The sequence below is a fragment of the Strix aluco genome, chromosome 30, assembly GCF_031877795.1.
Source record: "Strix aluco isolate bStrAlu1 chromosome 30, bStrAlu1.hap1, whole genome shotgun sequence".
Classification (NCBI taxonomy): Eukaryota; Metazoa; Chordata; class Aves; order Strigiformes; family Strigidae; genus Strix; species Strix aluco.
The window spans coordinates 1,144,657-1,170,521 of record NC_133960.1 but is presented as its reverse complement, the minus strand read 5'-3'; the positions used below and the strand labels follow the sequence as shown (position 1 = coordinate 1,170,521).

At 59.0% G+C, this 25,865-nt stretch overlaps 3 protein-coding genes and 1 long non-coding RNA gene across 6 annotated transcripts; 1 reads left to right on the top strand and 3 right to left on the bottom strand.

The window, feature by feature from the left end:
* Positions 1-6: 6 nt before the first annotated feature.
* On the bottom strand, positions 7-3,649 carry APH1A (aph-1 homolog A, gamma-secretase subunit). 3 transcript variants are annotated; one of them, XM_074809564.1, is made up of 7 exons: positions 3,505-3,649; positions 2,048-2,218; positions 1,799-1,872; positions 1,506-1,628; positions 1,226-1,353; positions 789-912; positions 7-560 (listed from the first exon to the last, which is right to left on the bottom strand). In XM_074809564.1, the coding sequence occupies exons 1-7, from the start codon at positions 3,615-3,617 to the stop codon at positions 496-498; spliced, it is 798 nt and encodes a 265-aa protein (XP_074665665.1). In that variant the 5' UTR covers positions 3,618-3,649; the 3' UTR covers positions 7-495. The 3 variants fall into 3 exon arrangements, with proteins under 3 accessions (XP_074665665.1, XP_074665662.1, XP_074665663.1); XM_074809561.1 differs by having other exon boundaries at positions 2,048-2,347; positions 3,505-3,637; XM_074809562.1 differs by having other exon boundaries at positions 7-552; positions 2,048-2,347; positions 3,505-3,637.
* A 5,231-nt stretch (positions 3,650-8,880) lies between these two features.
* On the bottom strand, positions 8,881-10,493 carry LOC141916800 (uncharacterized). Its single transcript, XM_074809581.1, has 5 exons — positions 10,406-10,493; positions 9,928-10,242; positions 9,390-9,659; positions 9,131-9,234; positions 8,881-8,907 (listed from the first exon to the last, which is right to left on the bottom strand). Exons 1-4 carry the CDS (start codon positions 10,455-10,457, stop codon positions 9,134-9,136), a joined length of 738 nt encoding a protein of 245 aa, XP_074665682.1. The 5' UTR covers positions 10,458-10,493; the 3' UTR covers positions 8,881-8,907; positions 9,131-9,133.
* A 1,597-nt stretch (positions 10,494-12,090) lies between these two features.
* Positions 12,091-14,323, top strand: LOC141916720 (M1-specific T cell receptor beta chain-like). The gene is made up of 5 exons (XM_074809477.1): positions 12,091-12,133; positions 12,275-12,604; positions 12,690-12,989; positions 13,372-13,473; positions 14,158-14,323. Exons 1-5 carry the CDS (start codon positions 12,091-12,093, stop codon positions 14,181-14,183), a joined length of 801 nt encoding a protein of 266 aa, XP_074665578.1. The 3' UTR covers positions 14,184-14,323.
* Positions 14,324-15,673: 1,350 nt separating this feature from the next.
* On the bottom strand, positions 15,674-19,334 carry LOC141916572 (uncharacterized). Its single transcript, XR_012621154.1, has 3 exons — positions 18,554-19,334; positions 15,976-16,079; positions 15,674-15,832 (listed from the first exon to the last, which is right to left on the bottom strand). It is a non-coding gene; the product is annotated as an uncharacterized LOC141916572 (long non-coding RNA).
* Between the last annotated feature and the right edge of the window lie 6,531 nt (positions 19,335-25,865).

The window sequence follows — 25,865 nt, the reverse complement described above, 5'->3', positions numbered from 1 at the left end:
TGTCCCCGGCCACAACCCGGCGGGGAGCAGAAAGGGGGGGGGCGGGCAGAGCACCCCCCATCCCACCTCCCCCTGCGTCCGCAGAGGCCGAGCGGGAACAGCAACGGGGTGGGGGGGGGGGGTCCCCTCGGTGAGGGGGAAATGCGAGGGAAGGGGGGTCCTGCCCCGAGCCCCGCTGCACCCCAGGGCGCCCGGCCCCGCTCCCGCCCCCCCGCAGCCATACCCTGTAAGGAAAAAGGTTCTAACGGAAGCCGCTAACGAAGGTAACGGGGTGCCCAGGAGCAGCGGCCGGACCCCAAAACCCACCCCACACCACCCCCCCCCCGCCCAAACCTCAGGAGTGGGCCCGTGGGGAGGGGGGAGGGAACCGCCTCGGGGTCACGGCGAGGGGCCGGGGCTCGGCCGGGCGCAAACCGGAGGCGAAGGCAGCGTCGTGGTCGTGCAGCTGCCGAGAAGAGGGCACTTGGGTCCGGGCAGTGCGGGCAGCGCCCGCCCTCAGTCCTCGAAAGGCACCTGCAGTGCTGAGTACATCATCACTCTGCTGTCGTCCTCCTGCTTACCTTGGGGGGGGGGGCAGAAAAGGGGGAGAAAAGGTTGTTTTGAGGGCACGGAGCTGTTTGGGGGTTCACAGGAGCACCCCCCCATCCTGTTAGGCAACACCCGGCCTCCCCCCCCTGTCGCAGCAGTTCTGCCTCCCCCCCCTCTCCAAAAGTGGGCTGAGACCCACAGAAAAGCCCCCCCACGGCAGCGGTGCCCCCCCATCACCGCCCCCAGGGCCCCCCCCTCACAGGAGAGGCACTTGAGGATGTTGCGGAAGGAGCCCCCGGCAGTGAAGAAGGCCCAGAGGCCCGTGATGAAGGTGATGATGAAGATGGGGACCAGGCTGGCCTCGTAGCGGGGGTTCAGGAACGTCTGGGGGATGAGGAGAGTCACGTTAGAAATGGCACCGCCTGGCAGCGCCCCCCACAGCCCCCCCAAACACCGCGGGGTGGGGAAGGGGAGCCTCCAAGAGGGGCAGAGCTCCCCTAAGCCCGGCTTAAACCCCAGCTGAGCCACTTCCCACCAGGAGTTTAGCAGCTAATCCAACCCCCAGCCCTTTGTTAACCCTCCCTCCTCCGGGCAGGAGGTTCCCAAGGGGGGAGGTCACGACTCACCCCACAGCTTTGGGGGGACGGGGAGGGGGGATTTGGGGAGCCCCCCCCCATCCCCAAATAGTAAAACTCACCAGCCCCGAGGTGAGGAGGTGACTGGCAACCACCAGCCCCAAGCACCAGTAGCGGCGTTTTTCGCAGGCGTCGAAGAAGATCACGCCCCAGAAGGTGTGGAGCAAGACGAGGGCCATGGTGAGGAAGGCTGCGGGAAGAGCGCGCGCGGCGCGGACCCTCTCAGACCCCCCCCTCACCACCTTCCTCTTCCTCGCCTCGCTGACGGGCAGCGCACCGGGGCCGTGCCCCAGCTCTGCCGCGGCACCCCCGGGGCTCTGGGCCCACGTCCCGCGGCCTCACCGGAGGTGATGAAATAATACGGCGAATCCCCGTGGATCCCGACGATTCCCGGCCCGATGGAGTCCGCCAGGATGTTGATGACGGAGAACACGCCGCTGATGATGCCGAAGGACAGGCCCGAGACTGCGGGGGGAGGAGGGAGTCAGCCGAGAGTCAGCCCAAATGGACCCAGGGAGAGGCGGGAGAGCCAAAAAACAAACAAACAAAAAATAATAAAGAGTTGGGAAAGCTCAGCAACGCCGCTGCCGGTCTCCTGATCGCCAAGAATCCCGGAAAAACGCCCAGGTGCTCACCGTACGCCATCTGCCTGAGGGAGATGGGCGACCGGCCGTCCTCGCTGATCATCGCCAGCCCTTCGTCCGCTTTCCTGCTCAGGCGGGAGAGAAAACGTGAGCGGAACGGGCAGGCGGGAGAGGGGAAGGGTGTAAACGGGCTTCTGGGTGAGGAGGAACCGCTCCCTCCCGGGATCTGCCGGGGATTCCAGGAGCGTTCCCAAGGTCGGGAGGGTCGGGCCCTCAGGGTGTGCACGGCCGGGCTCTTACTTCAGCAGCTTGAAGTAGGCGAAGCGAAAAACCTCCTGCAGCAGGACGGAGACGGCGGCGCCGAAGACGAGGAGACCGTACTGCAGCTTGGCGTCCTCCCGGTCGCTGAGATGGACCGAAACGAACCAGATCAGAGACGCCAGGAGCAGCGACACCAGCCAGAAAAACGCCCTGGGGAGGTGGTGGGGGGGAAGAAACACCCAGCTCACGCCCCAGCGCTGCCTCTGGCGGAGCCAAACGCCGCTCGCTGGGTTCACGTGGGGCAGCGCGGTCGCTGTCACGCGCGGAGGAAGCGCGGGGCTGAAAATCAAACAGATTTAGAAGCCAAAATTCTCTTTCTCAGAGCTGCGACGACCTGCTCGGAGAAAAGCCGCTGCCCCGACACACGGGGCCCGAGCCCCGACCCTGGCGGAGGCTCCAGGGAGGAGGGTGTGTGGCTGTTCCTGCCGCGGGGGGGTCGCTGAGCTCGGGTGGAGACGAGGCCTGGAGCCCAGACTCCCTCAGCCCCCCCCTCCAACTCCCTGAGCTGCCAACGCCCCCCAGCCCCCTCAACTCCCCCAGAACTGCCCCCCCCAACTCCTCCCACTGCCACCTCGATCCTGCCTGACCCATCACCCCCCTCAACCCTCCCCTCACACCCCCCCGCTGTTGCCTTCCCTGCCCCAGACCCCCCAACTGCCCCAGAGCTGCCCCCACAGCCCCCTCAGTGTTCTCTGACCCCCAACTGCCCCCTCAGCCCCCTTCAATGCTCTCTGACCCCCAACTGCCCCAGAGCTGCCCCCACAGCCCCCTCAGTGTTCTCTGACCCCCAACTGCTCCCTCAGCCCCCCTCAATGCTCTCTGACCCCCAACTGCCCCCCCAATTCTCTCTGACCCCCAACTGCCCCAGAGCTGCCCCCACAGCCCCCCTCAGTGTTCTCTGACCCCCAACTGCCCCCTCAATGCTCTCTGACCCCCAACTGCCCCAGAACTACCCCCACAGCCCCCCTCAATGCTCTCTGACCCCCAACTGCCCCCTCAATGCTCTCTGACCCCCAACTGCCCCAGAGCTGCCTCCACAGCCCCCCTCAATGCTCTCTGACCCCCAACTGCCCCCTCAATTCTCTCTGACCCCCAACTGCCCCAGAACTGCCCCCACAGCCCCCCTCAATGCTCTCTGACCCCCAACTGCCCCTTCAATTCTCTCTGACCCCCAACCGCCCCAGAAATGTCCCCTCAGTCCCCCTCAATGCTCTCTGACCCCCAACTGCCCCCTCAGCCCCCCTCAATTCCCTCTGATCCCCAACTGCCCCAGAATAACCCCCACATCCCCCTCAATTCTCTCTGACCCCCCAGTTGCCCCAGAGCTGCCCCCTCAGCCCCACAGCCGCCGCCGCCCCCCCCCACTACCACAGGCCCCTCAGGCCGGCCCCCAAACCCCCCTCAAAAGCCCCAGGGCCCCCCCCCCCGGAGCTCACCCCGCCACCAGCACGATGACCCGCAACGGCTCCGCCGCCACCGTGAGGAGAACGAGGGCGAGCGCCGGCCCAAAGGCGATCCCGGCGCAGCCGAAAAAGACGGCGGCCCCCATGGCGGCGGGGCGGGGCGGGGCCGCGCGGCGCGCGCGGGGCACGCCGGGAGCTGGAGTCCGCGGGGCGGGGGGGGCACAGCTCCCCCTGGCGGTGAGAGGGGGAACAGCGCCCCTGGCGGTGAGAGGGGACACAGCGCCCCCTGGCGGTGAGAGGGGACACAGCGCCCCCTGGCGGTGAGGGGGGACACAGCGCCCCCTGGCGGTGAGGGGGGACACAGCGCCCCTGGCGGCGGTAGGACGGCGTCGCCCTGCGGGAGTTGCTGGCGGGGCCAGGGGGGGTAGGACCAGCCCCGGGGATGCTCCCGGCTTTGGGGTGTGGGGGTGTGGGAGACTTTATTCACCCCAAAAACCTGCCCAGAGGAGGGTCTGGAGCACAGGTGTGATGGGGAGCGGCTGAGGGAACTGGGGGGGTTTAGTGTGGAGAAGAGGAGGCTGAGGGGAGACCTCCTGGCCCTCTGCAACTCCCTGAAAGGAGGGTGCAGAGAGGGGGGAGGAGTCTCTTGAGCCAAGGAGCCAGCGGCAGGCCAAGAGGGAATGGCCTCAAGCTGCGCCAGGGCAGGGTCAGACTGGCTCTTAGGAAGGATTTCTTTGCAGAAGGGGTTGTTGGGCGTTGGAATGGGCTGCCCAGGGCAGGGGGGGAGTCCCCATCCCTGGAGGGGTTGAAGAGTCGGGTTGAGCCAGCGCTGAGGGATCTGGTGGAGTTGGGAACGGTCAGGGTGAGGTTCATGGTGGGGCTGGAGGAGCTTCAAGGGCTTTTCCAACCTGGATGATTCTGGGATTTTGTGATTCTGTCTGTGCAACCCCCCGGACACCCCCAGACCTGGGGTCAGTCCCTGCACACGGCGGGAAACGGTGCCAGGACGCTGCTAAAGCTCAAAGCTCTTTATTGCATCCACCTTGTCAGGGCTGGGGGGGGTGGAGCAGCCCCCATGCCCCGGGGGGGGGGTCGGCACGGTGATACTGGCGGGTTCAGGCACACAGGGACAAGCTCCGGGGTTAGGGGTGTCACCACGTGCAGCTGCGGGTCACGGCGTGGGCCTTGTGAAGACCAGGTCGGCGTACGCCAGCTGTCCCTGTGGGTGATGATGCCGTCAGAGCTCCCCCCGCACCCCCAATCCCCCCGTCTGGCTGCAGCGGGGCTGTGACCGTCCCCTGACACCTGCGGTCCCCAAGCAGAGGGACGAGGCGTGGGGGGGCACAGGGGGGGCTGCATGGCCTCACCTCATCCTCCCGTGACATGGGTGACAGTGGGGTCCCGGGCTGGTGGTCTGGAGGGGACAGAGCGGGGAGATGTGTCCCCAGTGTGGGGGACAGAGGGGGATGGAGGGGATGGAGCAGGAGGAGGGATGATGGAGGGGGACGGGGAGGGATGGAGGGGGATCAGGGATGGAGGAATTGGGGACGGAGGGGGCAGAGGGAGAGGGACAGGACACTGGGGACAGCAGGGGACATGGTGGGCCGTCACCCCCCGCCCCTGCCGTGCTCCTCACCCGTCGGCGTGTGGCGGCGGAGCCAGCGGATGCTGAGGCAGAGGCTGAGCAGCAGCAGCACCACGGCCCCAGCCAGGAGCCAGATGCCGGAGGTCACGCAGCTGCCTGGGGGAGAGGGGGTGGCTCGTCCCACCGTCCCCCCACAGACCCCCACCGGCCCCCAACATCCTCCCCCGTCCCCCCGCCCTGGGGCCAAGCCAGCCCCACTGCCTCAGTGTCCCCAGGGGTGACCCAGCTGGGGGGGGTGTCCCCGTACTCACCCGTGGCCCCGCGCAGCTCCACGCTCCTGCGGACGGGGGGCCCAGAGCTGTTGAATTGCACCTCACAGAGCCCCCCGGCCCCCCCGGCTGTGCCCACAGGGCTGAGGAGCAGCTCTGTGCTCCCCAGCCCCAGCACCCCCCTGGCACCCCCCTGCCAGGAGACAGTGACGGGGCCGGCGGCGGCACCCACGGCACAGACCAGGCCGGGGGGGGCCTGGGGGTCCCCGTGGGGTGCCAGCACCCGCACCCAGCTCCCAGCCCTCCAGCTGTCTGCAGCAAGGAGAGGGGTGCAGTGGGGTGTGAGGGGGGCACGGACGTGGGGTGGAGGGGAGAGAGGGGGCTGGAGGGGCTGGAGGGGCTGGTGGGGGATGGAGGGGATGGAAGGGATGGAGAGGAAGGAGGGGGGATGGAGGGGCTGAAGGTGATGGAGGTGATGGAGGGGGATGGAGTGGGATGAGGGGTGATGGAAGGGGATGGAGGATGCTGTAGGGGGACAGGACAGAAGAGTGGGGGACGTGGGGGTAACATCCCCTCCTACCTCCCACCAGCAGCGTGGTGCCGTTGCCGAAATCGCAGTGCCGAGCTGAGCAGTGGGCACAGAGGTAGAGGCCGGAGTGTTGGGGCTGGGCGCTGGCGATGCTCAGGGTGACAGTGGGCCTCCTGTAGCTACAGGAGAACTCCCCCTTCGTCCCGCTCTGGCACTCCAGGAGCAGCTCAGGCCGATCCTTGCCACGCCGGTACCAGGCCAGGCTGTATTTGCTCTCCACGACCTCGCAGCTGATCTCCACCGGCTCCCCCGGCTTCACAGCCAGGACGGACTGGGGCTGACGCAGCCTCAGCAGCGCTGCCGGGGCTGCAGGGACCATCCGGGGGCTCATTCCCCCTCCAGCCTCCTGCCCAGCCCCACCGTAACCCCCCTGCCCCGCTCCCGGCAGCCAACTGCTCCGAAAAGCCCAGAAATCTCCCCAAAGCAAAGCCTGGTTGCCCTCCCCCAGCCCCTGGCTCCTGCCACCCACCCAGGCAAAGCCACAGCAGCCCCGCGGGGGCCAGCGAGCCCCCGGCTGCCATCGGTGGCCGGTGCCGCGATGGAGCGACCGGCTGCTCCCTGGAGCCGCGTCCTTCTGCAGAGCTGCCACTGCTGCCAAAACCACGGGCAGTGACACCCCCCACCCCGCCGGCTTCGTCACCGGGGACGTGGCGGGCCGCTCGGCCACGTGCCGCGTCCCTGAGCACCCCCGGCAGGAGGGGACCGGGGGTGGGATGTCACCGTGCTCACCTCACCCCCCTCCTCTGCTTTTGAAGCCTCCAGGCAGAACTTGGGGTTTGGTGGAGCATCGTGGGGGAATAAACCCGCCCGGGTGATGCTCTGAGCCAACGTGATCCTGACCCCCCCCTCTAAAACCTCCAGGAAACAGAGAAATTAATTTCTGGAGGCAAATCCCAGGCGAGATGCTGCAGGTCCTGAGCCAGGTGCTGTCTGGGACCAGGCTCAGGGGTGAAACTTGGTGGGGATGAAGCATTTTGGGGATGCTGGGGGGTGGCAACAGCCCCAGCCAGGAGACAACTGGGGCTGGGTGCACCCTCCCGACCCCGGCTGCCTCCCAAACACCCTGAGATCACAGAAATCCCATCGCCACCACGGAATTTTGGGCAATTCCTGGGAGTGTTTGATGGAGAGTCTCCCCCCGCCGCCCCCAGCTGCCCATCACCCCCCCAAACACCCCCCAAAGGCACAAAAAGCTGCAAAGCCATTCCCAGCCCCCAGCCCTGCCGCTGCCTTTCCTGCTGCGGTTTGGCTCAGCGGCCCCTCGGCCAAACCGGTGCCCAAAAGCATCATAAAGCCCCATTGCCGGGGGGGGGGAAGGGGTTTGGTGTCAATAAACCCCATCGAAGTGACAAAAAAACAGCAGCGAGGCCGACCGCAGCCATCTCCAGCTCGAGCAAAGCCTCCGGCCGCTGCAGAAAGGCGCAAGAGAGACGTTAGATATTGCAGGAGTTATCTCCACGCCTCTCGCGGGCCGATGCCAAGCTCCAGGGGCAATTCCCGGCGGCTCCTGCGCGGGAGTTTGGGCAAATCCAGCCCAAGAAGGAGCAAAACGTGTTTTCCTGGGAGAGCAGAAAATCCAGGGGATGAGGAAGCCCAGGGCTCCTCGGAGAGACGGGCAGGGGCATGGAAACCGCCCTTGCAACACGGAGCTGGAATGAAACCCCAATTTTTCAAGCGAGACCAGGGTGCAGGTTCCCTCCTCAAATTCCCTCCACTGTTTCCCCCCCAAATTCCCCCTTTCCTGCCCCCCAGACTCCCAAACCCCAAAGAAACCCCCAGGCTGCATCTGGAACCCTCGAGCCCTCCGGCACCACCCTGCACTAAACCCAGCTCAGAAGGGTCCCCGCGGTGGGGGACACGTGGCAAATTCACCATTTTCACCCAATTTCTGTCACTCACGGAGGCGGCCGAGGCTGGAAAGCCCCATGGTGGGGGGGGGATGACATGTGGGAGGCCCCCCCCCCCTCCCCCGTCCTGGCTGGGGCAGGGCCAGCTCCTGTGCTGCCTCCTCTGAGCGTCCCCGGGGCATGTGGCTGCCGATAACCCCGGGGGGCCTCGTCTGTCAGAGCCCCCCCAGCCCACCAGTTTGGGAGCAAAAGAGAGAAAATCTCCCCCGAGGGCGAGAAAATCTCCCCGGGAAAAGGATTTTGGCCAGCATGTCCTACGGGCTCCTGGGGACCCTCCTGCTGCTCCTGCCAGGTACGTTCCTGCCCCAGAAATACCCCGACCCAGGTGAGATTTGCTGATGTGGGTTCTTTTTGCCCCAAATCACTTTTAATGGAATATCTTGGAAAGCCTGAAGTGCACAAAATCCAACTCCAAGCTGCTCCCCTCGTGCAGGAGCTGCCTCAGCAGAGGGGAGATGGGTCCAGCAAAGACAAAGGCAGCTCTGGGTGCGTCCTGGAGAGACGGCGGAGCTGAGCTGTCACACCTCGCACGCCAGCAACTCTGTGTTCTGGTACAAGGAGAAGCCGGACGGTGGTTTGTACTGGATTTACCAGAGTCCAGAGTTCTCCTTTATGAAGGGAAAATACTTGGGGAGGAAGAAAACACGAGGGATTTTTTTCCCTCTCCATCAGCCCCGTGCAGAGGGAGCTCAAAGCTCTTTATTGCATCCGCCTTGGCAGGGCTGGGGGGGGGGGGGAACAGCCCCATCGCCCCGGGGGGGGGGTCGGCACGGAGACACTGGCGGGTTCAGGCACACAGGGACAAGCTCCGGGGTTAGGGGTGTCACCACGTGCAGCTGCAGGTCACAGCGTGGGCCTTGTGAAGACCAGGTCGGCGTACGCCAGCTGTCCCTGTGGGTGATGATGCCGTCAGAGCCCCCCCCGCACCCCCAATCCCCCCGTCTGGCTGCAGCGGGGCTGTGACCGTCCCCTGACACCTGCGGTCCCCAAGCAGAGGGACGAGGCGTGGGGGGGCACAGGGGGGGCTGCATGGCCTCACCTCATCCTCCGGTGACACAGGTGACAGTGGGGTGCCGGGCTGGTGGCCTGGAGGGGACAGAGCGGGGAGATGTGTCCCCAGTGTGGGGGGACAGAGGGGGATGGAGGGGATGGAGCAGGAGGAGGGATGATGGAGGGGGACGGGGAGGGATGGAGGGGGATCAGGGATGGAGGAATTGGGGACGGAGGGGGCAGAGGGAGAGGGACAGGACACTGGGGACAGCGGGGGACATGGTGGGCCGTCACCCCCCGCCCCTGCCATGCTCCTCACCCGTCAGTGTGCAGTGGCAGAGGCAGCAATGCTGACGCACAGGCTGAGCAGCAGCAGCACCACGGCCCCAGCCAGGTTCCGGATGATGGAGGTCATGCAGCTGCCTGGGGGAGAGGGGGTGGCTCGTCCCACCGTCCCCCCACAGACCCCCACCGGCCCCCAACATCCTCCCCCGTCCCCCCGCCCTGGGGCCAAGCCAGCCCCACTGCCTCAGTGTCCCCAGGGGTGACCCAGCTGGGGGGGGTGTCCCCGTACTCACCCGTGGCCCCGCGCAGCTCCACGCTCCTGCGGACGGGGGGCCCAGAGCTGTTGAATTGCACCTCACAGAGCCCCCCGGCCCCCCGGGCTGTGCCCACAGGGCTGAGGAGCAGCTCTGTGCTCCCCAGACCCAGCACCCCCCTGGCACCCCCCTGCCAGGAGACAGTGACGGGGCCGGCGGCGGCACCCACGGCACAGACCAGGCCGGGGGGGGCCTGGGGGTCCCCGTGGGGTGCCAGCACCCGCACCCAGCTCCCGGCCTTCCAGCTGTCTGCAGCAAGGAGAGGGGTGCAGTGGGGTGTGAGGGGGGCACGGACGTGGGGTGGAGGGGAGAGAGGGGGCTGGAGGGGCTGGAGGGGCTGGTGGGGGATGGAGGGGATGGAAGGGATGGAGAGGAAGGAGGGGGGATGGAGGGGCTGAAGGTGATGGAGGTGATGGAGGGGGATGGAGTGGGATGAGGGGTGATGGAAGGGGATGGAGGATGCTGTAGGGGGACAGGACAGAAGAGTGGGGGATGTGGGGGTAACATCCCCTCCTACCTCCCACCAGCAGCGTGGTGCCGTTGCCGAAATCGCAGTGCCGAGCTGAGCAGTGGGCACAGAGGTAGAGGCCGGAGTGTTGGGGCTGGGCGCTGGCGATGCTCAGGGTGACAGTGGGCCTCCTGTAGCTACAGGAGAACTCCCCCTTCGTCCCGCTCTGGCACTCCAGGAGCAGCTCAGGCCGATCCTTGCCACGCCGGTACCAGGCCAGGCTGTATTTGCTCTCCACGACCTCGCAGCTGATCTCCACCGGCTCCCCCGGCTTCACAGCCAGGACGGGCTGGGGCTGACGCAGCCTCAGCAGCGCTGCCGGGGCTGCAGGGACCATCCGGGGGCTCATTCCCCCTCCAGCCTCCTGCCCAGCCCCGCCGTAACCCCCCTGCCCCGCTCCCGGCAGCCAACTGCTCCGAAAAGCCCAGAAATCTCCCCAAAGCAAAGCCTGGTTGCCCTCCCCCAGCCCCTGGCTCCTGCCACCCACCCAGGCAAAGCCACAGCAGCCCCGCGGGGGCCAGCGAGCCCCCGGCTGCCATCGGTGGCCGGTGCCGCGATGGAGCGACCGGCTGCTCCCTGGAGCCGCGTCCTTCTGCAGAGCTGCCACTGCTGCCAAAACCACGGGCAGTGACACCCCCCACCCCGCCGGCTTCGTCACCGGGGACGTGGCGGCCGCTCGGCCACGTGCCGCGTCCCTGAGCACCCCCGGCAGGAGGGGACCGGGGGTGGGATGTCACCGTGCTCACCTCACCCCCCTCCTCTGCTTTTGAAGCCTCCAGGCAGAACTTGGGGTTTGGTGGAGCATCGTGGGGGAATAAACCCGCCCGGGTGATGCTCTGAGCCAACGTGATCCTGACCCCCCCCTCTAAAACCTCCAGGAAACAGAGAAATTAATTTCTGGAGGCAAATCCCAGGCGAGATGCTGCAGGTCCTGAGCCAGGTGCTGTCTGGGACCAGGCTCAGGGGTGAAACTTGGTGGGGATGAAGCATTTTGGGGATGCTGGGGGGTGGCAACAGCCCCAGCCAGGAGACAACTGGGGCTGGGTGCACCCTCCCGACCCCGGCTGCCTCCCAAACACCCTGAGATCACAGAAATCCCATCGCCACCACGGAATTTTGGGCAATTCCTGGGAGTGTTTGATGGAGAGTCTCCCCCCGCCGCCCCCAGCTGCCCATCACCCCCCCAAACACCCCCCAAAGGCACAAAAAGCTGCAAAGCCATTCCCAGCCCCCAGCCCTGCCGCTGCCTTTCCTGCTGCGGTTTGGCTCAGCGGCCCCTCGGCCAAACCGGTGCCCAAAAGCATCATAAAGCCCCATTGCCGGGGCGGGGGAAGGGGTTTGGTGTCAATAAACCCCATCGAAGTGACAAAAAAACAGCAGCGAGGCCGACCGCAGCCATCTCCAGCTCGAGCAAAGCCTCCGGCCGCTGCAGAAAGGCGGAAGAGAGACGTTAGATATTGCAGGAGTTATCTCCACGCCTCTCGCGGGCCGATGCCAAGCTCCGGGGGCAATTCCCGGCGGCTCCCGCGCGGGAGTTTGGGCAAATCCAGCCCAAGAAGGAGAAAAACGTGTTTTCCTGGGAGAGCAGAAAATCCAGGGGATGAGGAAGCCCAGGGCTCCTCGGAGAGACGGGCAGGGGCATGGAAACCGCCCTTGCAACACGGAGCTGGAATGAAACCCCAATTTTTCAAGCGAGACCAGGGTGCAGGTTCCCTCCTCAAATTCCCTCCACCGTTTCCCCCCCAAATTCCCCCTTTCCTGCCCCCCAGACTCCCAAACCCCAAAGAAACCCCCAGGCTGCATCTGGAACCCTCGAGCCCTCCAGCACCACCCTGCACTAAACCCAGCTCAGAAGGGTCCCCGCGGTGGGGGACACGTGGCAAATTCACCATTTTCACCCAATTTCTGTCACTCACGGAGGCGGCCGAGGCTGGAAAGCCCCATGGTGGGGGGGGGATGACATGTGGGAGGCCCCCCCCCCTCCCCCGTCCTGGCTGGGGCAGGGCCAGCTCCTGTGCTGCCTCCTCTGAGCGTCCCCGGGGCATGTGGCTGCCGATAACCCCGGGGGGCCTCATCCATCAGAGCCCCCCCAGCCCACCAGTTTGGGAGGAAAAGAGAGAAAATCTCCCCCGAGGGCGAGAAAATCTCCCCGGGAAAAGGATTTTGGCCAGCATGTCCTACGGGCTCCTGGGGACCCTCCTGCTGCTCCTGCCAGGTACGTTCCTGCCCCAGAAATACCCCGACCCAGGTGAGATTTGCTGATGTGGGTTCTTTTTGCCCCAAATCACTTTTAATGGAATATCTTGGAAAGCCTGAAGTGCACAAAATCCAACTCCAAGCTGCTCCCCTCGTGCAGGAGCTGCCTCAGCAGAGGGGAGATGGGTCCAGCAAAGACAAAGGCAGCTCTGGGTGCGTCCTGGAGAGACGGCGGAGCTGAGCTGTCACACCTCGCACGCCAGCAACTCTGTGTTCTGGTACAAGGAGAAGCCGGACGGTGGTTTGTACTGGATTTACCAGAGTCCAGAGTTCTCCTTTATGAAGGGAAAATACTTGGGGAGGAAGAATACACAGCGGATTTTTTCCCTCTCCATCAGCCCCGTGCAGAGGGAGGACTCCGGGGTTTATTACTGCAGCTCCTCCGACTTCTTCCCCCTGTTTGGGAACGGGACCAGGCTCATCATCACCAGTGAGTACCTGGTGGGTCACCCAGCGGCTGGGGCCATCGCCACGGAGGTTTGTGCCACCCCCCGACACCCACTTTCCCTCTTTAGATGCCACCGAGCCCGAGCTCTCCATCCTGGTGCCCGTCGATGCGGAGCAGCCCCCGGCCGACATCCCCCTGCTCTGCCACCTCCGCGACCTCCCCCGGGGCTGGGACACCGTGCGCTGGCAGCCCGGGGGGAAGGTGACACCGGTGACAGCGTCGGCTGTGGACGAGCACGGTGTCCTCAGCGCCTGGAGCATCACCTGGGTCCCGGCCGAGCACTGGGACGGGGCCGCGACGTGCACGGCCCTGGAGAGCGGCACGGGCAGGAATCTCAGCGTCACCATCGGTAAAGGACTCGGGGAGGGTATTTAACCCACCCCCATGGCACATCCCAGCCTCCATCCACCCCCTGCACCCCAACTCGTCCTCCTGTTCCTCATTTTGGCAATCCCTGCGCCCCAATTCAGCCTTATTAATCCCTTGCCCCCTCCTCATCTCCTCGCTGGGATCCCCCTGCCCCAAAAGGCTTTAAACCTGCACGTCCCCCCCCTTGCACAGCCCTGACCCCCCTGTTTCGAGGGATGCTCAGCCCTGACATCCTGTTTTGGGGGATGCTCAGCCCTGACCCCCCATTTTGGGGGATTCTCAGCCCTGACATCCCGTTCTGGGGGATTCTCGACTCCCCACGCTGCCCAAACCCACACTCTCCTCCCTCTATTAACTCTCTTTCCCCCCCCCCCCCCCAGGTCAATGCCCTTCCTGGCCGCTGGCACTGGGGCTGCCCTGCGTCTCCCTCCTTTTCCTGCTCCAGCTGATCCTCCTGCTCTGCAGACGGCGTCTGGCCAGAGGTGACCCCCCTCCCGGCACCCCCTTGGCAGCCCCTTCGCCCCAACTCTCTCCTCGCCTCCCCCAGCCACCCACACGCCCACCCCTGAGTCCCACCCGGGAGGTAAAACCACTTCCTCAACCCCCCGCCGCGACAGAAATTCATTTATTTATAGCGTCGTTAGCGCCGCTCTGGTCAAAACGCAGCAGCCTTGGATTTAAAAATTCCCTCTGGAGTTTCACCCGGGAGGGAAAAACCCACCGTCCCGCTGAGAAAATTCACTTTGGGCTGGTGCTGGTGGTGCAAACGCTGCTGCTGCATCCGCGGGCTCCTGCCTGGAGCGTCCCCCAAAGCGCTGGGTCACGGGAAGCCCCCAGGTGTTGGGTGTCCCCCCCCCCCCAACCCCCTCCTTGGGGCAGCTCCCCCCCTCTGAACCCCAGCCCTTTGCAGGGCAGGAGCTGCCCGGCTGCTTCAAAAAGCATCAAATTTGGCTGCAAGTCTGCGCTAACCACAAAATATTTCATTTCCCGCGTCAGGGGCAGCGCATTTGCTGTCACTGACACCCGTCCCCAGCGTCACCCGCCCGGGCTCACCCACCGCAGCTAAAAAAAGCTCAAAAGCGGTTTTTTTGTTTTTTTTTTTTTTTGCTCCACAGCTCAAGTGCAAAATGAGGTTTAATAACACCAATTTTCGCTTTTTCTTGCAGACGGATCCACACCAGCACGGCACTGAAATGCCCCGGCCCCGCTCTGCCAACCCCGCCGTCCACAAATGAGTTCAAAACCAAGAGAAAAGGGAAAATTATGAGGCTGTGTGGGATGGGAGGTGGGTGGGCACGGCCGCTTGTCGCTGCAGCTCGCAAACCTCCGCCGATAACTCGCAGATTTGCCCCGGGAATAGTTTGCAAAACCTGCAGGAACTTCGCAAAAGCCAGGAGGATTTTTTCGGCGTCATCTTTTCCCGCAGGATTTGAGCGCCAACCCCAGGAAAATTCCCTTCAGGTATTTTCTAGTGTCTTGGGGAGGGCTTGGAGCAGAATTTTATTCCTTTTTTCAGCTCGAAAGCGAATTTCACAGCTGCTCGTAGACGGGATCGCACACAAACCGCCCAGCAAAGCTTCTTTCAGTGGTTTAACCAGCTGGAAGCACACAAGCGCCGCGGAAAAAAAACACCAAACCGCTGGGAAGCCACTGAGGGCGGCAGCGAGGGGGGACAGGACCCGCCAGCGGTGCCACCGCCACCTCGTGCCACGGTGACACGGTCCCACCGGCCGGACCCTGCACGTTTGGGTGGTCGGAGCGTCTCCAGCAGCTCCACGATCTCATTTTGTCCCTTCCAGGGCAGCGGGGCTGGGTGGGAAATAATTTTTTTGCGTTTTTCCTGCTGGGTTTCTCTGCTTGGCTTGGAGGAGGAGGAGGAGAAGGAGGAGGAGGGAGACTGCAAGCACCAGGGGAAGGGAGGGGATGTTCGATAGCGGGGAGAGACGGTGTAAAAATAATAAAATTCCTTATTCCTGGGTAAGAAACCGAGCTCTCGGATTTCTGTCAGATTGTGCCTTGTGGGAGCCTGTAGAGTAGCCACCAAAAATTGCTGCTAAACAGGAAAAAAAGGCTCTTCTAAGGCAGGGAATTAAGCAAAGCCGTATTACAGCCTGATTTTGCTCACGGGGCAGTAAAATGCACCCAAGAGCAACCCCGCGACGCGCGAGGAGCAGCTCCTCTCCTTGCTCCAAGGTTTTCCCGGCTGCCCAGTGACCCCCCGGGTCACGCCGGGAGGCCGGGAGTTGTCGGTGGGTGCTTGGGTGCAACTAATACCCCCTCCACCCCGTTTCACTGCGGCCCGAGGGGTATTTCCGAGGCGAGGGGAAGGGATGGGGAGCACCCCCCCGTTGCTCAGAGCCCCTCGAACGCGCGCGGGGGTTCCCACAGCTGATCTGAGTCTGATTAAAGCAGGAAAAAATTAAAGCTGAGAGTTTGGAAAACAAATGTCTGGGAGCCTCATCCCGGGCTGGGCCACCCAGCGCCCATCTCCAGGCCCACGGCAGCGCCAGTCTCAGCCCGGAGCCGGCTGTGGGAGAGCGCGGGGGGATAAATCCTGCGGGTTCCATCCGCGCCGAGGCCCCGGGAGCCGCGCGGGGGGACGATGCGCAGAGGACGAGCGAGCTGCCACCCGGGTGCACCAGCTGGGAAACCCAGCAACAGGGGGTGTAAAGCAAAATAGTTTATTTTACTTTATTCACTTAGGATTTTTTTTTTAATGAATTACTGTTGAAAAGCACATTTTTTTCTTGATTTCCAAAGTGTCTGTAGCATCATATTCTTACTCCCCGCTCTCCGGCAGAGCCGCACGCCGCGGTTGGCAGCAGCCAGCCCAAGCCGCCGCTGGTTACAGGAGCACAGGGAAGGGCAAAAAATATTTATTGAGAGTAGAAAACCCCCTCGGAGAGCGAGAACAGCCCGTCCGGCCGAAAAACCCCTCGATTCCTCAACGGACTCTCGCAGGAAGGGCAGCTCGTCCCACCTACCTCTCGCCAGCACGCGGCACCCCGGGGAGCGCTGGAAACCCCGCGGCAGCCGGTGCCACGGCGGGATGGATTTTTTGGGTTTCCTTCATCCACCTCCTCATCTCCTGCAGCAAAAAAACACCAAACAATGTCTCCCCCAGCGACTTCCGCAGGAATCCTGCTCGGGCACGAGTCATTGTTAAGGGAAGGGTTTTATTTGCCAACTGTTTTTTTTTTTTTTTTTTAATTTCCCTTCAAGTTTTGCTTCCGCCTATTAAAGCTGGGAAATGACGCGACGCATCCGAGAGCCGGGGGCAGCGGTGACCTCATTCGTCCTCAGCGTCAAACCCGTGGTCGTGGTGCAACCCCCCCGCCAGGCTCCGCCGCCACGCCGGGATGCTCAGAGCATCCCTGGGATGCAGCACCCTCGGCGGCGCGAGGAGCAAGAGCCGAGCCATCCCCTTTCTGGAAAAGCCATTTGATTTATTTTTTTTTTTGGCTCACACGTTGAGTTTTCCCACGTGAAAGGCATCGCTCCCACGCTGCTCCGGACCTTTCACGGTTTGATTTCAGCACGTAAACTTTAATAATTAAAATAAAAGACATAAAAGTACAGAGATTGCGCGAAATAGGAGTTAGGTTTTGGGAAAGGAGTGCGGGGTGGGAGGTGGAAAAGACGTCAGTTTGGCTGCTTTTTGGGCGATGTTTTTGCTCCGTGAAAAGCGAGGAGGAGCAAACGCAAAAGGCAAAAAAACGGAACAAAAACTGAGCGTTTTTTTTTTCTGGCCAGCAATACAATTCGGAACGTGCACCCGCGTTTCCCCAGCGGCCCCCAGGCCCCCACGATTGTCCCTCAGGCCACCAAGATGCTGCGGGGTGGGGGGGTGGGGGGGGGGGCTCGGGCTGGACACCGGCGTGTTCACAGCCACGGAGGAGCAGCAGAGTTTGGTGCAAAGGCTTTGTCTGCCCCCCCTGCATCCCCTTCTGTTTTATCCAGCTCCCTTAGCAGCATCTCCACGCTGCAGGTACTATATTTTTTTTTTTTTCCAAGTTTTTTTCAAGTTTTACATCATCACGTCCAACCACGAGGAGCCGTTCTCAGCCCCGAGTCAGCAAATCCCTTTGAATTCAGACTCCAAACTCGCACGCCAAGAAGTTTGTCTGTCCAGCCCCATCCGTTCATCTAATAAAAGCCACCACCCCCCCCATAAACCTCCCGTGCCCCTTCCCTCCCCATCACATTAAACCCACAGTGTTTTAACTCTTTCACGGCTCCACATCTCCCCTCCCTACCCAAGCACCTCCCGGCTGAGCCGGCAGCTCCGATCCCGGTGGGATTCATCCCAACGAGGTCGGATTTCTGCTTGGGTTGAGATTTTGAGTTTCAACGTTATTTTTATGGGTCAAGGAGAGGGTTTGGAGGTATTTGCTTTCCTGCCTGCTCGGCATTTCTCTGCGCTTAACCCTTTGCCAAGCATCTCCCTACGGATGGGAAAAGCTCCTGGGAGGTTGAAAACTGGTTTTGGGATGCGCTTGGAAAGTTCTTCGGTTGGGTCCTCTCTTAGTTGAGAAAAAATCTGGGGAATCCTTGGCTTCAGATCAATAGAAATCCTTGACTTCAAATTGATAAGTATCCTGGGCTTAAAATTGATGGGAATCATTGTCTTAAAATCAATAGGTAACCTTGGCTTAAAATCAACAGAATTCTTGGCTTAAAATCAGTGGGAATCCTTGGCTTGGAATCAACAGAATTCTTGGCTTAAAATCCAGAGGAGGAATCCTTGGCTTGAAATCAACAGCACAAGGATGAGAACACTGACTGCGGCCGCTCTCCCCGGCTGGTTGCCCCGTGGATGCCCACACCCGTCCCACCGCAGCCGGTGGTTTTCCATCCCCGCCTGCAGGCCTGGGCCCCCCCTTAGTCTCAGCTCAGCACAGCTGTTTGTCATTAAACTCCCTCGCCCCGCTGAAAAATTCGCTTCCGTTTTCTCATCTGCGAGAGGAAACTCTGGAGCCCACATCCCGCGGGGGCAGCACCCACCGAGGCGGGGGGGGGGGGGGGGGGCGGGCGCAGCTCCCGGGTCCGTGGAGGGGGAGCATCGTCCTCCAGGGATTTTGCTGGAGAAAATGGAAATATGGGAGCTGGGAGAAAGATTTTTAAGATGGGGAGGACGTGCCTCGAGGGATGGCGGATAGAGCCAAGGCGGGAGCGGGGTCTGCGCCTCCTCCCGAGGTTCCACCACCCTCCCGGCTGGGAAGGGCTCTTTTTCCAGGTGAATCTTCTTAGTTGGGAATTTCTTCTCGTCGTAGCTCAAAACACGTCTCCTCTCTCCGTTTCTAAGTGCTTTTCCTCATTTTGCTGAGTTTGCTACCGCACCACACCCAAGACCCCCCAAAACACGCCATCCCCCCTCACGCCGGGAGAGGAAACCGTGTTGGGCGAACGTCTATTTTTTTTTTCCCCTCCAAAAATCTCATTTTTATCGCTGCATAAGCAATGAAGCGAACAGCGACGGCAGCAAACCCACAGTGGTGAGCAGCCCCCACCACACGCTGCTCCGGAACTGATTTTACACCAATTTGCTTACACTTAATTTACCTCCTGCTCTTTCTGTTCCCTTTTTGCTTCACAACCAACGGCAGCACCACATCACCTCCTCGGAGAAGGCCGCCTGCCCCGCTACCAGCTTCTCCCCACAAAGCAGAAGAGCTAGGCTTTCTTTTCCTCCCTATTTCTCTTCCAAGAAATGTTTTTCTATTTTGTTTTTATTTTTAGAGGGGAAAGGAAAATAAGCAGCTGGTATCAAGATGTACCAAGGCACCACACCCTGAGGACGCAGCAACGGGCGCGACAGTAAACACCCAATGCGGCTCCTAAACGGTCCCAATCGGGGTATTTCTACCCGCTATAAAATAAGATAAGCCCGCGACCGTTCGTGTTTCTTCTTACTGATGGAGAAACTGAGGCATGGGAAGGTGAAGCGAAGCCAAGAAAAAAAATCCCCCAAGATTTTAAGGGAAGTCGGGAACTGAATCTGGCTCCCAGTGGTCGTTTCTGCCTTTGCCTCTTAATTGCCGCCCTCTCTGCGAGAAGGATTTGCTATTAATAGCTCCTGTTCTACTCCGTTGCAACATAATCAAAACCACCCTCTATTTGTGAGCTCATCCAGCGGCGCTGACTCTCCCTGAGGAATAACTTCCCAAGATTTGCAACTCAGCCGTTGGAAAAGTCTTTGCAGAAGGAAAAAAAAATCTCCCACCGCCGGAGCAGCGTCGCGGGCGTCGCGCATCTCCCGGCCCGCACGGGGCGAGCGCCAACCCCGGGCGGCATCGCACCCCTCGGCAAATCGCAGGAAAACTTGTCTTTTCTCCGAGCGCAGGGGCTGCTCGGTCCAGCCCTCAGAAAAGTCATTTCCTGCCTCTGCTGGGACGTCTCAAAAAATTCCTGAGCAGAAGCGCTGAGCCGCACCAGCAGACAACACCGGGGTGTAGGATGACGAACTTTCTAATTGCGGCACTCTTGGTTCTTCATTTCTTACTGGGTAAATGTGTTTTTCTGGGTTTCAATTTTATTTATCTTGCTGCTTAAGTGTTGCAATTATTTCTACGCTTCTGGGATGCTGCGCGGCACCCGGGGTGGGGTCTTGGAGGCTGAAAGGTCTTGGGGTGTTTACTTGGAGGTGGGGGGTCAGTGGCAAAAAACCCACCAGAAATACAAGGGAAAACATGATGAAATTAATAAGTTATAGTAAAGTGTGTGCTTGGAGAATTTAGTCTGTGCTTGGAGAATTTAGTCTGTGCTTGGAGAGTTTAGTCTGTGCTTGGAGAATATAGTCTGTGCTTGGAGAATATAGTCTGTGCTTGGAGAGTTTAGTCTGTGCTTGGAGAATATAGTCTGTGCTTGGAGAATTTAGTCTGAGCTTGGAGAATATAATCTGTGCTTGGAGAATATAGTCTGTGCTTGGAGAGTTTAGTCTGTGCTTGGAGAATATAGTCTGTGCTTGGAGAGTTTAGTTTGTGCTTGGAGAATATAGTCTGTGCTTGGAGAATTTAGTCTGTGCTTCGAGAATTTAGTCTGAGCTTGGAGAATTTAGTCTGAGCTTGGAGAATATAGCCTGTGCTTGGAGAATTTAGCCTGTGCTCGGAGAATTTAGTCTGTGCTCAGAGAATTTAGCCTGTGCTTGGAGAATTTAGCCTGTGCTCAGAGAATTTAGTCTGTGCTTGGAGAATTTAGTCTGTGCTCAGAGAATTTAGCCTGTGCTCGGAGAATTTAGCCTGTGCTCGGAGAATTTAGCCTGTGCTTGCAGAACACAGCGTGTGCTCGGAGAATAAAGTCTAATAATTAATGTTTTCCACGTTGCATTCAAAATAATTCACAATATACAGCTGGGAGCTATTGAGACAGATATAGGCAAGGGGGGAAAAAAACCCCAAACCAAACAGGATTTCCTGAAGTATTAGGTGGGCGCTTTGGCGATGCAGAGAAACCAAAGTCAGGGCAATTGAGGGAGGAAAACCGCAGCAGCGGCTGCGCCCGGGAGGGACGAGCGGCTGCTCAAAGCGGGAACCTGAAGCTCAGTGGGGACGAGCACAGGCGCAGCGAGGGAAGGTGAGACAGCTGCTGGCTGCAGAGAGCCCTCCTCCTCCTCCTCCTCCTCCTCCTCCACCGCGCCGCAGGAACGAAGCCCAGTGCAAAACCATCACACGAGGGGTTAAATGTGGCTGCAGAGAGGGAATTTCCAGATGGAAGCTCTTTGTGGCCATCCAACCCCTCTATTATTCCCAGCACGGCTCCAGTGTAAATACAGAGGCCAACTTGGAATAACTTTCTCAGAAACCTCCGTGCGTGAGATAACGTGCCCCAGAGTTTACGCTGCCAGAGCCAAAAGGGCGGAGTGTTTTGGGAGGGCGAGCGTGGGAAGGCGCGGGGGTGCATGGGGGTACGTCACGCCACGCAGCTCCCCCCTTGGGTCCGAGTTTCCCCAAAAGCTGGGGATGGGGACAGGATGGGTCGAGGGGTTTTCCGCAGCGAGGCTCAGCGACGGACGAGGCTGCGCCGGGTCACGACCCGCAAAGCTCAGGCTCCTTCCCCAGGGCGTTGATGCTAGAGTAGAAATTTTTAGGCTGGGTCACTGTTTTCAGATCATTTCCTAATGAGGGGAGGGTTTGGATTTGGGTTTCTCTCTCTGAGCCCGCTGCCGGCACCGAGAAACTCGGGGCTACGTTAGGAAAGGGTGGGAAGTTTTAGAGAGGGGAACCCAGAACTACAGCTGGCCCCGGGCACAACTAATGGCATCGTTAGTTATTAATAGTAGAACTTGCAATATTAAGATGATAATTAATATTACGAGTATTAAAATATTAATATCATAATAGTCTTATATTGTTGTATGAGTGTTTTATTATGTCATTGTAGGGGCATCTGATCATATTATCGTATGTATTATAATATTAAATATTCCCAATTAGTCTGCTTTATAAGGCCCCCAAAAAACCAAAACACACTGAACCTTGAATTTAGAAAAGGGAAATGAGAGCCTCGATATGACTTTGCCAACATCATACAGTTCAGAAATCTATTTATAGTGACTCAACCCCAAGGAAATGTGAACCTCGTTTCTGACCCTTCAGCAATTTCACAGCAAAAGGCACACGAGGACCAAAGCAGCCGGGTCGGTGGCTGAGGAGCGGCTCAAAACGCACGGAGCAGAGCTGAGATGCACCCCAAAATAAATCTGGGGTACGGGGTGCAGCGGGAGGGCTGCAAGCCCATTACTGCACCTCCCTCTCCCGGCACATCTGCACCCAAAATAAAGGGACAAAACCCACCTGGGACGAGCTCTGGTCTGCAACATGATACGTTTTGTTGCGGAGTCTCTGATTTAATCACGGGCCAGATTACGAATCCATTACTCCCACCAGGGAACAGCTTTTGCACAAAGCGCCAATAAATCAGTGAAACCATCCGTGTGAAACCGAATCCAACCAGCTTGATGCGAGTCTCCGCTTACGGTGCCAGATGATGAACTGTCCGTTTTTTGTTTCTTTTTAGGGAATGCTGAGATAGAAGAAGAGGAGGAGGAGATAACAGAGTTTTTATACGACTACGCATCTCATTTCAGTGAGAAACTCTTGTTGGTTTTGGTTTTTTGATCATTTTATGCAAGCTGCAGGAGTAAGCTGGAATGATCGGGGTTGGAAAGGATGCTGGGAGGTCTCCATCCAGCCTCCTCCAGGCAGGGAGATGAGGCTTCGCCCACATAAACCAACGCAAAGGCGCCGAGAAGCCACTGAATCGAGTCCCCTCCAATTACAAACAACCCCCACGGGACACTGAGCCCATCCCACCACCCTCTGTTGCCACCGGCACAGACTCAGCGCCCTCGACCTTTAATTTAAGTCAAAAGCTCGAGGCTGCCGCGCGCAGCAGAAGGAAACTAAAGGGCTGCCGTGGCCCCGGGTCCTCACGGCGCCGGAGCTTTACAGAAATACCCGTAGGAAAACGGATCTGAGCTCCGGGGAGATGCTGCTGCGATGAAATAAGAGGTTTGCTAATTCGTGGCTGGGTGGGAATTCGAGTGGCTGGTTACAGCCACCGCGGGTGCTCAGGCAGGACACGCAGGCAAAGCAGCAGCAGTTTATTTATCCGAGTTACTCAGATTAATTTGAATTACCTTGATTATTCAGAGGGGAAAAGACGTGCAGTAATAACGTCATGATAGAAGGGTGGGACTCATCTCACCTAACACTGGGTGAGGTGCACAGAGCACCCCCCGACCCTGTTAGCGCCAGTGGAGAGCAGCTGGTACCCAGTATGTCCACCGACTTTAAAAGGAGCCTCTGGAGACCCCCTCAGATGAAAACATTTATATCTGAACCTCGGGCACCTCCAATGATACAAATGTGAATAACCTGTAGGAAATACATGCCCTGACCGCTATAACGTAAGTGATGCTTGGACAAGGGTGGTATAAACCATAAAACATTAAAAGTAGAATTTTTCTGGAGCTGTTCTCCCCCCAGTTACCGATCTGAAATCACATCTCACTGAGCTAAAAAGGTTACTGAGATGCCCTAAGAGCGGAGATAACCCCTGTAGCTGCTCCGGGGCAGAGATTTGCCACAATTTCTGCACCCTCCGGGTGCCACCGCTGCTCACAGGCAAACTCAGCCCCCAAAATCCAGTTTCCAGCCCCCAGAATTGATGCTCGGTGTTGTTATAACGGCTTGAGCGGGTAAGACGCCTCCCTGGTTACACTAAATATTAACACAGGCTCATCAGGACAATCCTTTCGTTCCAGGCGACTACTTATACGCAACAGTAGAATATTACTCTGAGAACACCACGTTAATACCCACCGTGTATTTCTATGAGGTGAGTTGGACTTTCTCTTCGTATTTCTGAAAAATTTCCTTGTCGAAAGCGCTGTCCCAGGAAGAAATAAAGGGATTTAAAATGTTGGTTTTGAGTAACTGAACAAATCAAACGCGTTTGGGCATGCGATAGCTGTGGTTAGTTGGCCATGGGTTTATTTTTTGCCAGTTTGCACAGGAGCAGCTCAGAGAAGGAGAAATTCCCAGTTTTCCTAATTAAATAATATCAAACCTGTCCCAATGAGGGATCCCTCAGGATACAAGTTAATCTGGTGTTGTGATATCGTAGCTTATTCCTTCTCCTATAAATCCACCCGAGCACCGTCAGGGCTTTGGGGAAGGGATTTGCAGAAGAGGAAGCCCCCGCCCCGGTGTCAGCGATGGACACGGGTATCAGCTGCGGATACGGGCAGTGACGGGGTTTCTCCCCCAAGGAGCGATCACCAGGGATAGGTGGGAAGGCAGAGGAGCTCGTCAGGGCACGAACTCTGCCTCTGGGTTTTAGCACAATTTCAAAAAAAGCGATTTTTGACTGATTTCTTTCCATCGGCTTGCCAGGAGTTTCAGGAGTCGGTGGGATCGTCCCTGCGGTGCCACCTCCCCCTCGTCATCCTCCTCAGCCTCCTGGGGCTCCTGCTATGACTCCCCAGCCCCTCCTCAGAAGGTACTAAAGCCCGGTAGGATTTAAGCACTCACTAAAAACCTGTCTTTAAGCCACCAAAACTCAATTCTTTCAATTCAGCGCTTTGCAGCAACTTTTCAAAAGAATTAAAAAATAATTAAACCTTCCCGGCATCCAGCTGCAATGCTAGCGACAACCAAAGAAGCTTTAATTGCTACTAACGACCTGGAAAAGGCGTTTTAGGGTATTTTTCTGGAGTTTCAGCGGCGTGAACACCCCTTTGGTATCCCCTGGGCCAAAGTGGGTCTCAGCCCCAGGCACATCCACTGCTCAACCACCCAAATCCCCTTTTTTCCGGAGCCCGAAGCTCACTGACATCCCAGGTGCACACAAAATCCCCGTCCCGCCGCGAGCACCCTTGAAACACAATAGTAGGACGCGGCAACCACTTCCTCACCTTTTCCCCTCGTTTCAGACACGATGGCTTTGACGAAGAAAAGAACATCGTCACCGCGTTGGAAATTACATCCTCTGAACGAAGCGGCCGCCTCTGTTTTTAGTACAGTTGTGACTTTATGTACGAAGTTTTCAACAGATGGATCGTGCCGTCCCGAGCCATAAAAGCTGTGCAAACACTGAAGAGCTTTGTAATGACTAGATTCTTTCCTATTTCCTATTATTCTGTTGTAAATATGAACTCCTGCCAATAAAATTACTAACAATCAGCGTTCAGTCTCCAGCGTGAAGCCACCAACACCCTTCAGGAAAGCACGAGGAACACCCCAGCCCCATCCAGCCCCGAGCTGGGCTCCTCCTGCCCCAATTCCCACCCCATTTCTCCAGGAAATCCTCAGCACCTTGGGGACCACCACGTCCCATCTTCCCAAGCCACCACGTTAAATTCGGGGACAAACCTTCCACACCAGCAACTAGCAGAACAGGAATAACAAACGCAAGAAACTTGTAAAGTGCTTGTCCCATCAAAAGGACCATCTAAACCCATAAAACACAAGCTAGGAGCTACCTAGGCAGAAGTCCCCCACTTAGGTCTTTCCAGAATTGCTCTTAATACTATTTATTTTCTAGAAACACCAGCAGCATCGGTGGTGCAATAAGTTGGACAAAAAAAAAAAAAAGCCCCTCCAACCAGCATAGCCCTCATCAGCTCCCCATAGAGAACAAACTGTGCCAGAAATGAGGTTTTTTGGTTGAGAAATCGGAGTTTGTAAGGCTCCTCTTGGCCCAGCTGGGGGAAAAAAAAGCAATCCCACACTCTGCGTGTCTACGCTGCTTTTCCTGGGAAGAGTTCTGGGGAAGGAGGGGCAGCAAACCTGATCCAGCTGCACCCGACGTGGTCTTGGAGCTCCTGCAAGTCAACAGAGGTTGAGTCAACCCAGCGGGCAGAGCTCACGGTGGCCACATCCGCACGGCCCCGGGTTTGCAGAACTCCAAACTCGCTCGAGCACACCTTCAAAACCCCAGGGAGAAACTCCTCGGTCTGCCGGAGCAGGTACAGCCCCAACCCATCCACCTCCTCTACAGCCACGGAGCAGCGGTGCCACGGGCGGTGCCGTCGCCGGCCAGTCCTGCCGCCTCGCGGGGTTAGCCGGGCTCCCAACCTTGAAAAAGTAGAAGTATTTTATTTTCTAGGGCAGCCAGGAGGCTCTGAAACAGGGCCAGGAGCTGCTGAAGGGAGCGAGACCTGAATGTGCTGCCAGCCAGTGCCACCTCCTGGCTCCTCGCTGCTATAAAAGTTGATAAAAAATGCTGAGCTTTGCCTAGGAGAGCTCTGGAAAATGATGTCTGAACACACAGCGTTGAGATTTTCAACCCTGCAATGAAGAAAAAAAAAATTAAGGGAAAATAAAATATGTGCATGTTAAGTTTATTCATTAAAAAAAAATATTACTAAATA